This window comes from Uloborus diversus, chromosome 6, assembly GCF_026930045.1.
Source record: "Uloborus diversus isolate 005 chromosome 6, Udiv.v.3.1, whole genome shotgun sequence".
In the NCBI taxonomy this organism is placed as follows: Eukaryota; Metazoa; Arthropoda; class Arachnida; order Araneae; family Uloboridae; genus Uloborus; species Uloborus diversus.
The window spans coordinates 106,953,501-106,968,734 of record NC_072736.1 but is presented as its reverse complement, the minus strand read 5'-3'; the positions used below and the strand labels follow the sequence as shown (position 1 = coordinate 106,968,734).

The window sequence follows — 15,234 nt, the reverse complement described above, 5'->3', positions numbered from 1 at the left end:
AGAATCTTATATGATTAAAAACTGAGCGTATGTATGTATGTACGTCCAAGTAACTTCTCCCGAACGCCAATAAACTGACCATCGAGCCAGGTATCCAGATGGATTCACAATCTTCCCGTCTTCATGTTTGGCTATTTAACATAATCCTCCGATAATAATTAGCAAAAATATCAATTAAAAACTATTATAACTCTTAGATTGCAAAATAAAATCCCTATTTTTTGAAGGCTTTCCGCCATTCAAATTATTATTCGGTGCTTCATCTCAACTTTCCGTAACAATGCTTTTATTAACATCTGTAGTTGTAGCATGACGAAAATCGTTAAATGTGAAAGATCTGTTGCCATTTGCTTTCTCGAAAATAAACAAATAAAATTTTGCTTTTTGTTTTGAGGCTTTTCCTGCAATCGAGGGATTTAAAATGTTTACTTTTTTGAATATTTTCCCGCAATCTGCCGCAAAATTTTACTGATTTTTTTTTGTTCAAGCCTGATTGTTGGAACACGCGTCACTAGACATAACTATTATTTTCGAGGTACACCGTGCAGAGCCGGGCAACGCAGATAGTACTTTTTAAATTTTGAATTAAGTTGTGAGAATATTCTTTATTCCAGTATGTCAACTGATTTTATTTTACACAAATAATTATTTATTTTTAGTTTTAAATGTGCATTTTTGTGACACAATAATGATTTTGATTTCATTCTTAAAATTCATAAAATTTACAAATTACTTGATTGTGAGATTCCAACCCTATCATTCTATTAATTCCAAATCCTAGCTTCACAAGAGGTTCCCATGCCTACAGTCAACCAATAAAGAGGCTTTATTTGCAAACATTTTTTTTTTTTTTTTTTTGCTAGAATATTTTTCATTTTATTGCTCACCATTTGTAGGTCAAGGAAAAGATCTTTCTTCATAGAAAAAAAAAAAATAAGATAAAAACGTTTCTATTACTTACAGAACCTTCTTAAAGAAAGATAGCAATTATTTCAGGTGGTTCTAAATCAGTTGTTAACAAAATATAACTCAATATGGATATAAATTTCACAATTTCTACCTAACGGAAAGGGATTTTGACAGGAAAGGCATTACACCATGCTCTGACAAATAATTGAAAATATTAATTTACAAAATGGAAAAAGATGTGCTAAAAACTAACTCAATTCATTCAAAAATATTTGAATTGCTATCTTGAAAAAAAGCCATCCAAAGATGGCTGGCAGAAGAAAAATTGCCAGACACCTTTCTTTAAAAAACACAACTTACTGACGCAATGGAGAAAAAACCTCTTTCCTGAACTTTAAAGCACATAATGTTTAATGAATAAAGAAAGTAAGTGAATGACTTGTCTATATTCGTACTCATTTTGACTCTTTTTTAAGTATCAAAATTATACTTCGATAATTTTCCATAGGCTTCTCAGAAGAGTCCAAATTTGAAAGTTAGGCGGACAAAAGTATTTTTGTGTGGTAGCTGCCCACAGAAAAGTGTAGTTCTGGTTGCGTTCTAGAAAGTTTCAAGTATCTTATTAAAGCAATATTGCGCTCTCTAATCAGTTCTAAAGGAGTTAGATGCTTTCATATTGTGTAAAAAACCATGAGGCAAGATCAGTACAGTTAAATATTGCAAGCTCCTCTTATACCACAGTTTTGAAAAGGAACCCCCAATGGAAAAGATTTTGTGTTTGTGCAAGATTCTGCCTCTTGCAATGAATGAAGCAAGGATAATTTAAATTTTTTAGAAGACTAGGAGGCATTGCCCCCTGTTCGCTTAACTCGTCAGCCCTAGTTTTCCTCCAGCAGTGACTCAATAATGCTTCAGGTGGGTGAGACTTGATGCTTTTCCCCCTGTAGACTTTTTATTAATTTGTATCTCCGTCCCCTTAAGGTTTAGACGGGTGAGACAGGGCCGAATGGCTTTTCCTGAATGCCTTGACCTTGTAGGCATTGATAGTCTGGAGGAGATAGGGTTAGACATACACACAGAATGATGTGCACAGATTTTAATAGTATAGATAGTAAATATCCTATTTTTGCGCTTACCGGGTAGTTTTCCAGACATGAAACCAATTACAACTTTATAGGAAGTTGCAAAGCGCCAAATTCATATAAAAACTATAACAAAGCAACCAAAAAATTTAATTTGGCCAAAAAATTTTAGCCAAAAAATTTAATTAATGTATCATAAGCCCAATTCCCAGATAAAAGAATCGACAAAACACTGAACTGAAAGCATGTCCAGGCAAATCAAAGCTTAATCAGAGGCCAAAGGAAAAGTGACCAAATATTGGCATAATATTCCATTAATTCTTTATTAAAATTTTCTCCCTTTTTAAAATTATTTTTTAATTTATTTCCAAAACTCACTTGATAATTATATAATAAAAGTAAAATATTCAAAACAGGTAAATTTTTTGAAACAGATTTCATTGTTATATTATCAAATCACGAAAGTTTTTGTCACATTGTTTTAGCAAATTAATTGTTAATAAAGATAAGAAATTAATTTTAAAGCTGAACATCAGCAAGTATGTCATTGATGAACTTTTGAAATTTAACAAACTTTGCAAATAATCCAGTGTTTGAGGCTTTCTGAAATGCAATTTAATTTAAAACCTTTTTTTTTACCATATACTTGTTAAAATTATATCATATCTAACAATTACTTGTTTTGATGGTTTACTTCATAATCATTAAAACAAGTAAGGAAAAGTAAACACAAATAAATCATGTAAATTGAAATAACTGAATCAATAAGAATAAATCATAGATGCTGTGAATTTGCTCATTTTAAAAATAAAATCATTTTTATAAAACTGGTCCATCTAAGTCAAAATCAGAAAGGTCAAATTTGCATACAGAACCGAAAATTCTCTTAAATGTTGCTTGCGATGACTGTGTTTTTGCCATTGTTTGTTTGGTTTTTGTATCATTTTGACGTTCCAAACTTGTTCCAGCTTTTTCAGTTTCTATAACATTACCATCAGAAGTCTTGTTACTAGAAAGTTTGTTAGTGTTATTTGCCGCAGCTTGTTTTGAGTTTGAAGCTTTTTCAATGAATTTGTTCATTTTTTCACTGATTCTTTCTCTTGAAGTATATGAATTTCTTTCACTTGTAGATGGTACTTCTTTTTGAACTAATTTAGGACTAGAATTTTCAGTACTTGAAGAGTTTGCCCCTTCTAAGGGCAGATTAATAAAAGTGTGTTCAGAATATGCATTTGTGTCAACATTATTGCACAATTTTTCGTTTATACATAATTCTTTACTGGAAGTAGAAGTTTTAACAATCTCTTCATTACGTTTCAGTTCTTGTTCCGAGCAGGGTTCTTTTTTGTCATTAGGTATGTCTGCAAGCCAGTCACTACCAACTTCAAAAGTTTTCTTCCTCATAAAAATAAATTTTTTAAATATGTTTGTGTTTGTACTTGAAGGGGTCTCTAGCTTTTGTTTCTTTGCGACAGGACTTTCATGACAAGTAGAATTCATAGTGGGTGGTAAGTTGTGATTTATATCAGTTGTATCCATTTTTACACCAGAATCTCTTTGTTGTGTAAAATCCTTTACAACACTTTCTTTATTATTCATTATTTGGTTATTTTTGTTACGATCAAATAATTCACCACTCCTAACTTCCCTAATGTTCTCAGTATGCTCTACTGTAAATGGTCGAGGGATGTCTTGGCAAAAGTGTGAAGTATTTTCAGAAAACACTTTATTCAACTGGGATACAGTTGAAATTTCATCAAACTGATTAACACGATTTTCATTACATATTGTATTCTCACCTTGTGCCGTCACACAATAAGGAGCTTTTTGCAAAAACTCCGAGTTTGAGCATGCTAAATTATCAATAAATTTATTCACAGCTTCAGAAACATTTTGAGCAGTTTGTGCTGAATCTGATGTTACTAACCTGTTTTCCTGTCTTGCATCACAATTTAGAGTAACTGAATTAAGGGCTGAGACATTTTCTTGCAGAATATCTAGTTCAAAAGTTTCTTGGTAGCTTTCAGATTTTTCTATTTCAAAACTCTCACACTGATTTGCTTCTTCTTTTGAGTCCCATACTGATGAAATTTCAAGTAGTGATCTTTTTATACTAAACTCTGTATACGAATTTTCAAAACTCCTTATTTCTGGTATCAAATATTGAAGCTTCAAAAGCTCTAGAATAGTCTTTGCTGTAAAATTAAAAATAAAGATAGTAAATGCTGTGCAAAAACTCAATATAATTTTTTGTTACTATTGAAAAACAATCATGACATTTTTCAATAATACATATAAAGTGCTTTAAAACTAGAAGAACATTTAATTCAAGAAGCGTAAATTCATCATCCTAAAGTTATGCATTCTGAAGTTAATTACTAATCTTATTAATAATATAATGATAAAACATCAGAAGGCAGTGTGTGTGAGATTTCAATCCATTTAAATCCTGCTAATATTTCAATTTTTTAAAAAGAAGTTATTTTGATATATGCAGGTTTAGGATAACTAATTTTCTTATTCATTCTGATAATTTATCCATTCATTTAATTTATTTATTGTTAATTTCATTTTAAATAGCACTTAATAAATTTATTGCTATTTTCGCATATTTTTTTTGGAAATCTGCTAGCTTTTAAAATAGTAAGCACTTAATTATTAATTGTTTTATTTGTTTTAAAAATAAAATATTAATTTAAAAAACTCTCTAAATTATATATATATATATATATATATATATATATATATATATATATATAATAAAAGTGAAAAATATTGAAAACAGGGTGGCGACAGATCAGGGAAATCAGGGAAAAGTCAGGGAACTTTATCAATCAGGGAAAAGTCAGGGAAATACCAGGGAATTTTGAAAAAATAACAAAAAAATCAGGGAAAATTGATTTTATGAAGAAACAATTTTTTTTTTTTTGCTTTACAAAATAAAGTACTCTAATTCCCTACTCATTTTCTGCCAATTATCTGTTCAAAAAAAAAAAAAAAAAGTAAATTAATGAGGTGTGATTATACACTGCCGCATATTTGTGCATCTTTTTTCCTCAACATCAAAGTATTGAGTCTTACTTATTAACCACAGGATGTACTTCCTAAGATTGTTTCTATGTCTGTTAGGTTTTTATTTTACCTAGCTTGAAATTTCCTTTTACGCTTTCAATGCTACGTAAAATAAACAACCATACAGGCAAAGAGGGAGCCTTCATTAATGCCTTAGCTCCTTTGCCTTTATTCCATTGTCTCGAAGTAATTAGCACACTGTAATCACGATTTCAAGAAGAAATCTTTGGTTTTTGAATTAATACCATAAAAGCTTAAAAGTTATTACTTCTTCGCGTTTTTAATTTAATTGCTAAAGTTAAACTTTCAATTAAAAAAAAACTTTGTTTTTTGCCGTTATGCTATTTGTTGTCACCGCAGATTGTAAAGGTTTTCTTTTCTTCAGACTTAAGTGATTCTTTAATTTGATAACCAAGTTGTATTCTTCTTTTATATATTTTAAAATTAACTAATTCCTTTTTTTTTTTGCTTTTTTTTTTCCCTTGCATTTCAAAGTTGTTTGTTACAAAAGCAATCTAAGAATTTTTTTCATTACATACTGAAATCATTTTGAAATAGAATTAACTTGTGTACTTAAGCAAATATCTTTATTTTTTTATTGTTAAAATGCTGTATTCATTCATTAAAACCTATGTTCTTGATTAGAGAAAAGCTCCCTATGAATGGATGTCAAATGGTTTCATCTGTTTTGCATAAATATGTCAATTAGTTATATAAGAATAACAACATTACTTTTATTCTTTCACTATTGCTTGTTATTCTAGCAGCAATTATTATACTGTTTGAAAACTTAGTTCAAAATAATTTCGATTACTTTTTAGTTCTATCATAAATACACATATGTTTTTAAGAGTAATTTTAATAGTTTCTTAAAATTCTTATTCTAAGTGGTTTCTGGAAGTAAAGTTTTTTTTTTCTTTAAATTTCTATAATTTTTCAAAGGAATAAAAAATTAATATACTGTTTTGTAGGTTCCCCCCCCCCCCCTTCCCAAAAAAATGTCTTGGTTTTCTTTTTTTTTAACCATTTTATTAAAAAAGTAGCATCTTTTTAAAATATATCTTTTGTTCAACAACTTTACACAACTTAAAACGTTTAAAATACTGCATTTTATACAAACATACAATGAATTTCAAGTAGAGCAAAGAAAGAAAACCATTATCGTTGGTAACGTAAATCAGGGAAATTTGTTGAACTTAATCAGGGAAATCAGGGAAAAGTCAGGGAACTTTTTTTCACAATTCCTGTCGCCACCCTGGAAAAGACCACACGCAGCAAAACTAAAAAGCCAAGTAAATATAAAATTAAGCAAACAGAATTGCAAATATTAAACAAATTATAAATAATTAATGATGAGAAAAAGGAAAATTGCAAACAGCTATTAAGTAGAAAAAGATAAAGTATGAATCCAGAGCTCATCAGCCGTGGAGGATTCATTAAATATGGTCAAAAGACCAAAATTTTTAACTAAGAACTAAAAGAGAATGTTTAAGCTCCAGTACATGCAATATAGAGTAACAATGGGCAAAAGCATCACTTGTTAAACTAAAAACAATAAACTAGAGCTCAAACCTAAAACTAAAAGCAGGGGGTTTCGTCTCGACTAATTAGGAAAACAAGTTCCGATAATTAGCCTTCCACGGGACAGTACCTGCCTATAACAAAATTGTCTTACCTTGAAATCCACTCAGCCCAATCCATTGTTCAACCTGATAAAAATACATTCCAGTTGTCAACGTAACATTAAAAACATAAAAACATATCCAGAAATCAATCCATAAACATACCGAGTGGCCTGTTTCCCACATGTAAAAAATTCATCCACCCCGGTGATTAAAAAAAATGGTTTGTTACGGTTGTATCATACATTTACACAGTTAAACAGTTTCAAAAGAAGCGAAATGCTCATCGAAGGCTATACTTAAGCATATGTTTTCAACTAGGTTTTTAGGGAAGTTATTATTAAAAAGTAAGTTTTTGAGTACTGAAATTTCTTGCTTAAATGCAGAAATGGTATTGCAAATTCTTTTTATTCTGATAGCTTGCGAAACAATTATGCCAATAAAAACCTTTTTACTTAAGCAGGAGGAAAAATCTTGTAAGCTGTTAACTGTGAAATTGAATTCGCGTCTTTTATCATAGATTGTAGTTGATAGTTCATTAACGCTCAAAAAGACCAGTTCTAATCAAAATAGCTTTAATTTCCTGGATATCAACATACAAATTGACTCAAATTGTTCCACTACAATCTATGATAAAAGACGCGAATTCAATTTCACAGTTAACAGCTTACAAGATTTTTCCTCCTGCTTAAGTAAAAAGGTTTTTATTGGCATTATTGTTTCGCAAGCTATCAGAATAAAAAGAATTTGCAATACCATTTCTGCATTTAAGCAAGAAATTTCAGTACTCAAAAACTTACTTTTTAATAATAACTTCCCTAAAAATCTAGTTGAAAACATTTGCTTAAGTATAGCCTTCGATGAGCATTTCGCTTCTTTTGAAACTGTTTAACTGTGTAAATGTATGATACAACCGTGACAAACCATTTTTTTATGAATCACCAGGGTGGATGAATTTTTTACACGTGGGAAACAGGCAACTCGGTATGTTTATGGATTGATTTCTGGATATGTTTGTATGTTTTTAATGTTACGTTGACAACTGGAATGTATTTTTATCAGGTTGAACAATGGATTGGGCTGAGTTTACGTGGATTTCAAGGTAAGACAATTTTGTTATAGGCAGGGTTGTTTGGTTTAAACCAATTGGTTTTTTTAAAAAAAAAGTCAAAAAAAAAAAAAAAAATCCATTTTACAGGTTTACATTGATTTCCTCACACATATTGAAAAATATAAAATTCCATTTATGCTAAGTTGCAGCGATAAATACTAAAATTGCGAAGTTGCTTCTTCAAAATGTATTTACAAGCTTTAATCGAAAAAAAATATTAATATATTTTTTATTTCATGTATGTGCCATAAAGCAGATTTCAGTAAACTTTCATCATTATGCTTAATTTGCATGATTAGTTAAGATTTACTAAGGATTGAATCTTTTATTGTAGATGCAATCCATTATATTGCTCACTCCTGTTGCAGGGGTGTGACATTTTTGTCCATTTATTTGTACTTTCCTGGAATTTTAACTTTGACTTGTAAGGTAATCAACAGTCTAACTTAATTGTTTGCACCTAAAAATTAAGATTTGTTCTGCAGGTGAACACAAATAATATTTTTTGAATCAAATTTTAAAAAAAAGTTTATACTTCACGTATATAACGTTTTTGGCAAAAAAATTTTTCTTGAAGTAGAATTTGCTACACATTTATTTGTTCTAAAGAGTTTGCATTTAATATTTTTTAAATTTCAATGCTGGATGCAACATGTATGCCAGTAAATAAGCTGTAGTTTAAGCCATGTTACACCAATTTTTGTATTTTTGATTTGGTTCTTTGTTTTAGCGATAGTCGATATCTTTTCCAAGTCTTTCCAAAATAAGAACGGAGTCGAATATAGAGCAGCACTTTTTTTTAAAACCTTGTCAGTACAACAGCAATCAATTTTTTGACTGTTCAATCATGTACTGTTGTACATTTTGCTTTACTTCAATATTTGCGACATTGTGTATATAAAAATCAGCATTATGTAAGATCAGAAAGAAAAAATATGAAAATTGTTCTTTTGAAAAGATTATGCTTAAAAATATAACTTTTACCTTTATTCAATAATTTTTCATATTATGTTGGTTTTATAAAGTTTTTTTCTTGGATCTTCATTATATTTTATCTTAATCCGCATCACAACCACTTCTTGAAGTATTTCGTATCATAAAGGGTCTATATATACATGCATACTAATATGTTAATCAAGTCAAACATTTCAATCAATATTTCCCCGCAGAAAGCTATTTTAATTATTTAATTTAGTTACAAGATTTTGTTCTTATCTCTTTAATTAATCAAGAAATTAGGTATAATGTGATTATTGAATAATTGTTAATTACATGGAACCTTAATTACCTTCCGAAAATTAATTGTTTTCTGGCAAATAGTATTTAAACAACAAAAAAAAAAACGGTTTAAACAAAAAAAAAAACGGGATTTTTTTAAAAAAACCGTTTTTTTCAAACCAACCCTGGTTATAGGCAGGTACTGTCCCGTGGAAGGCTAATTATCGGAACTTGTTTTCCTAATTAGTCGAGACAAAACCCCCTGCTTTTAGTTTTAGGTTTGAGCTCTAGTTTATTGTTTTTAGTTTAACAAGTGGTGCTTTTGCCCAATCGTTACTCTATATTGCATGTACTGGAGCTTAAACATTCTCTTTTAGTTCTTAGTTAAAAATTTTGGTCTTTTGACCATATTTAATGAATCCTCCACAGCTGATGAGCTCTGGATTCATACTTTATCTTTTTCTACTTAATAGCTGTTTGCAATTTTCCTTTTTCTCATCATTAATTATTTATAATTTGTTTAATATTTGCAATTCTGTTTGCTTAATTTTATATATATATATATATATATATATATATATATATATATATATATATATATATATATATATAGTAAAGTATGTAGTTTCACATACACGGGTAGCACAGAAATAAGTGTATGTAACAACGAAGATAAACAACAATAACAACAACAAAAATGAACATGGAACGTTAAAAATAAACTAGGAACATTGAAAACAAGAATTGATGAAATCATGGGTATTAAACTGCTGCTACGTTTACGAAGAGCTGGAGCAGCTGGCATATTAAATATTCTGCAAGGTTTCTGCGCGGGTCAGTACCATACATGCAGCAAAATTAATTAGAAGTAAAAGTATATGTATTTGAATTGACGAACTTATATGTGTATCTACTTATAAGGCTTAATATAGTAAGCAGGAAGATTATAAAACGTTATATAATCTTCCTGCTTACTATAACGTTTTATAATCTTCCTGCTTACTATATTAAGCCTTATAAGTAGCTACACATATAAGTTCGTCAATTCAAATACATATACTTTTACTTCTAATTAATTTTGCTGCATGTATGGTACTGACCCGCACAGAAACCTTGCAGAATATTTAATATGCCAGCTGCTCCAGCTCTTCGTAAACGTAGCAGCAGTTTAATACCCATGATTTCATCAATTCTTGTTTTCAATGTTCCTAGTTTATTTTTAACGTTCCATGTTCATTTTTGTTGTTGTTATTGTTGTTTATCTTCGTTGTTACATACACTTATTTCTGTGCTACCCGTGTATGTGAAACTACATACTTTACTATATTTTCAATACATTTAACTACTTTAGCTGCAACATTGCGCTGTTTAAATGTAGAATATTTTACATCAAATTTTGATCATTATATATATATATATATATATATATATATATATATATATATATATATACTTTTAAAGCTGTATTAATGGTTCTCTCTTTGCCAGTAAATTTATTATATCATTATTTCCAAAAATATGAAGATACTTTTGTTTTGGGAATTCCTATTTAAAATATTACTTTTATTCAATGTTTTTAGTGATTGAAAGAATATTATGGTGCATCATATCAGAGATTTTTCTGAGAAATAAACATCACATACATTAAAATTTTTAACAGTGAAATATTTTTGTACGAGTTGTCATTTTCTAAAATCTATCAGATTTTTAAGAGTCATAAATACATTTCTGTGGGACCAAAACATTAAATTTCAAATGCTGTTAGGACTTGTTTAGTGAGTAATATCACTACTCATTGTTGCATTAATAGATTTTTAGTTATAAATAACAGCTCAGTTAAGTTTTGCTTTGATTTGAATTTTTAAAACAATATGCACAAGGCATAGCTTTTATAGTTGCAATATTAGTTCTACAAAATTGTAACTTAGACAATTCTTGCAAGAAATCTAGTTTTTTTTTCTGAAAAAATTGCGTCCGTAAAGTCATGGAAAGTTGTAAGCAGAAAAGTGTAGTTCTGGTTTGAAAACTTTTAATGTAGCAAACGATACCCTGTTTGAATTCATCACTTTTTAAGAAGATCTTTGATTGAATCCCAGAACTTTAAGCTTTCTATTTCATAAATTATATCATTTGCTCTCACAAAGTTAATACTCAATTTCAGAAATAAAATGAAGGTGTTTTGATGGAGTAAAACAAGATTTTGAAAGAGTACTAATGGGCGGTCCTTAAATGATGTCACAGTTTTTTTTCAACATATTTGACCTCCATACCCCTTTGCCACAAAGTGTCACATTTCACCTTACTCCTCCTCTTATCACATATATTTTTTATAAACATAATGTTATAAGAACTGCGTGATATATCATTTTTTTCACCCTCTCTCTTCCCGTGTCACAATTTCATGAACTCATCTCCCTCTCAAGGCATGATATCACTTTTGGATGACCATTTTTACAATATCATAACTGCAACTTACTAAACAATTGTTTTTTAACACAAACACTTAATATATCTACTTATGTATTTTTAAAAATTTAAATAATCCATTAGAAAAACTTACTTTTGCTGCTGATAGTGTGGTGGAGGGAGAAGCAATAATCATAAAACTTGAAAACAGCCAAGCACCATTTAAACATGTTTTACTTCACTTATGAAATGTCTTAGTCAACTAACAATATTTTCACCTTCAACTTTTATGATTTCTACAATCAATTTGTAAATCACATCTTTATGAAAAAAATAATTACTACATTAAAATCGCCCTTATACCTTCGCCCTTGTGACGAAGTTAAGTTGTCAATTGAAGGATTTTAATATACTGTCCTAGAGGAGGATTATGTAGTCTTGAACTAAAAAAGAAGGAGTTTTGAAGAAATTAAAACCAAAATGAAAGAGTTTGAAGTGCCCTTAAAAAGAATTTCCTAACTGTAAGAGTATTTGAGGAGTTTTGAAGGAGCGTACAAACCCTGTCTCATTATATATATATTGAAATCCTGTTACAATGAACTTCTAGGGACCGATAAAATATTTAGTTGTAACGGAATAGTCTTAAATTTCTCTATTTTTATAAACGTGTTAATTTTGCAAATCTACACTCTCTCTCTCTAACATAATTAAATTTGCAACATTTACCATTACCAGCAACCTAAAATACAGTTAAGCACAATATTTATTCTTAAAAAACAAAAATATTGAACACTGACCTTTTTTTTATTCATTGGCTGACTTCACAAGAAATGTTATTTTCTTTTGTTTCGAGAGATTTGGTGCAAGAGGACAATATAAAAGACCAGATTTATGAAAGTCACTTATACTGACCACAAGAAAAGTTGAAATCTTGCTGATTTCCTTGTGAATTTGATGGGTGGCTCATGTTTGGTGCCCAGAAGCAAAGGCGGACACAGAAAACCATTTTAGGGGGGGGGGCAAGCTGAAGAATGACCTCCCCCTGAATGAATCAACAGTTTTAGGAACAAAACATTTTTGAAATTGCTTGGGAGCAATAAAAAGCTCCAAATTGACCAGGAATAAGGCACTTAATTGGGGAAAACGTTGCAAATTAAATTTCATAAGCAATGGAATGAAGTAATAGTTCAAATATTTACTTTAAAATAATTAATGAATTGAAAGACCCCCCTGTATCTGCCCTTGCGCAGAAATTGACTGAGTATGGAAAGCATTTGTTGTGACACATCTTACGTTTCAGCATGAATGGATTTCCACCTTAAAAGGCTCTGTTTCAAAAGCAAACTGAGTTTTCATGTTACAACTAGTGAAAGTTGTTTTTTTATTTCCTAAAACATTATTAAGAAAAAATAATCAAACTGACGTTGAGAAAAACATTTTGTTGCAACTAATTTTTGAAAAAATTTGTTTTGTTGAAAATAGATATTTTTTACATTATCTTAATGGGTTTTAAAATGGGATCGAACGTTTTGTTCGCTGTATCTTGTATCGGTATTTGTTGCAATAGGATTTTAATGTATACTCGTTTAGGACTTTCCCATAATATTATTACAACTACAAATGTTTTGATATAACTTTTTTCCAAGATAAAAAAATTCTTTTTCACAAAATAAAGAAAATTTACATAAATATTTTGCTTTTTCACAAAGTGAGGGCCCAAAAAATAAAACCTGGATTGGTCTTGATACATTAGTTAATTTAGGGAAAAAAAAAAAAAAACACCCCTAAAATATGGCATTTCTACCAATGCAGCAACACAATACTCAACACAAAAATACAAAACAAGAAAATTTGAAAAAAAAAACATAAAAGTAAATGAACTTTTTTCTCTTCAAGTTAATTCTGAAACTTAGAAGGGATAGCCAGGACTTTTAGAATATGTATTAGTATCTACACAAACTCTTATCTTTTCACCATTACTACCTGTACTGTCACTCTGTAAAATCTAACCATTGTAGATTTCTCAAGTTTAATAAAAGTTTTGGATCAAAAAGATGTCTGTTTTATAACCTACCTACAATGCTCAAAAAGATGAGGGATTCAAATTTGCCAAAATATTCAATACAAATCTCATGGAGATTATATTGAAGGTTCTGTTAGCCTAGAGCAGGTTCTTTTTCGTTTCACATTATCATTTACAAATCTATCAATTTTCAGCTTAATTTACTCTCTAAGTAGTTAGATTAAAAGCCTTCAATGCATTTGATTCTCTTAAAAATTTTAACAATAAGTTTTTTTATTCAATGGTTCAAATACTGACCTCTATCCTCATACTCAGTATCTGGATCAATAGGAAATGTAGTATGAAGAGGACTCAACTCTTCAAACACTGAAAATCCAAGCATGGAGGATTCCATGAGAATGATAGCCATTACGGCATCTATGATCAGAACTTCATCTCGAAACATAAGTCTTGCATGACCTAGAGATTTAAATAAGCATCAGTTTATATCTAAAGGTCAAACATAATTGATTAAATGTTATATTTTATGAACTGAAATGAGATTTAAAGTTTTTTTATGTTTCATGTCTAATAGTTTAATTAGAGATGCATCAAATATTCGGTTCGGCCGAATACTTTAATATTTAGCAACCAAATAGCAAACAAATTTAAATATTTAACAATTGGTAAATAAACATATTTTTTTAGACAAGGAATGAAAGTTCTAGTATAGTATAATAGTATAAGTAATATTATCACATTCAAAGTAATTTTAAGGCAAGAGAGAACATCCAGATATGAAATTAAAATTTTGTTGCCTTTCAGTTTTTCTTAAATCTTATAACATATTAACTTTGCTGCTACAAGCTCATTCAAATATGAAAGAGGATCCAGAAAAAAAAGAAACTTCTTTAAAATCCACAACTAAAAAAAGTCATTTCAAATTATTAAACAAAGAGATTAATCTATAAAAATAAAACAGAGAATATATATACGTATTTGTGTATGTTCCCTATACAAATCCAGTTTATGTCGCATACTGCTCAATTTTGACACGGAACTACTTTTGCACCGGGGAAGGAGGGTTTTTGAATGCCAAGACAGTATCAAACCGTTCAAAATTTTATTTTATGACCCAAAAATGGCATAAACTGACTCTTTCTACCCAAAATAATAATCGGATTATCTCAATTATAGTTTCATTGAAAAGTCCATGAAAAATATCCCCTAAGGAGATTATAACTTTGGACTTGAAATTCGAATGTGCCTAAATTTAACCAGGGAAAATGTTCAGTATTTTTTGAGTAAGAGAAAATTGATTTAAAATTGGAAATTTACTATCTACATAAGCTAAGATAATGAGCAAGAAAGAATCATTGAAAAGAAATAGCTGAAAATATATCTCTTGCCATTTTTTGCTTGATAGTGAATAAATCTTGCTTTTGCTTTGAGGCTTTTCTTGTAATGGAGGAACTTAAAAATTTCTCCTTTTGAATTTTTTGCTATTTATCAATTTTTTTCATGCTGCTGGCAGAAGATCATCAAGGATTTTTGTTGTATTAATGGAGACTTTACTGTTGCATTCAATCTAATCAGAACTTTTAGGTTTAGTGTTAACGTTATGTCAGCATGGTTGATGCTGATGTGGATTTTGAATGGTTCATGTAGGTATTTTAACAAGGACTTTTAAAGAATTCTGAACCTTTCAAAAGAGACTTTTTTTTATGCTGTTCCTCTAATTCTGATGGGATTTTAAAAAAAAGTTGATGTTGCTTGGATTCTTTTTTTTTAAAGTTTTTTTTTTCTTTTTTG

The 15,234-nt window shown here is 29.5% G+C and overlaps 1 protein-coding gene across 1 annotated transcript in view; it reads right to left on the bottom strand.

Moving 5' to 3' along the window:
• Window positions 1-2,583: 2,583 nt before the first annotated feature.
• Window positions 2,584-15,234, bottom strand: part of LOC129224122 (DNA helicase MCM9-like) — a 67,262-nt gene continuing 54,611 nt past the window's right edge. The window contains exons 16-17 of the mRNA XM_054858532.1: window positions 13,741-13,902; window positions 2,584-4,186 (exon numbers count right to left, since the gene is read on the bottom strand). Of these exons, the coding sequence (XP_054714507.1) occupies window positions 2,811-4,186; window positions 13,741-13,902 (1,538 nt within the window). The 3' untranslated portion in view covers window positions 2,584-2,810. The remainder of the gene's footprint in view (window positions 4,187-13,740; window positions 13,903-15,234) is intronic.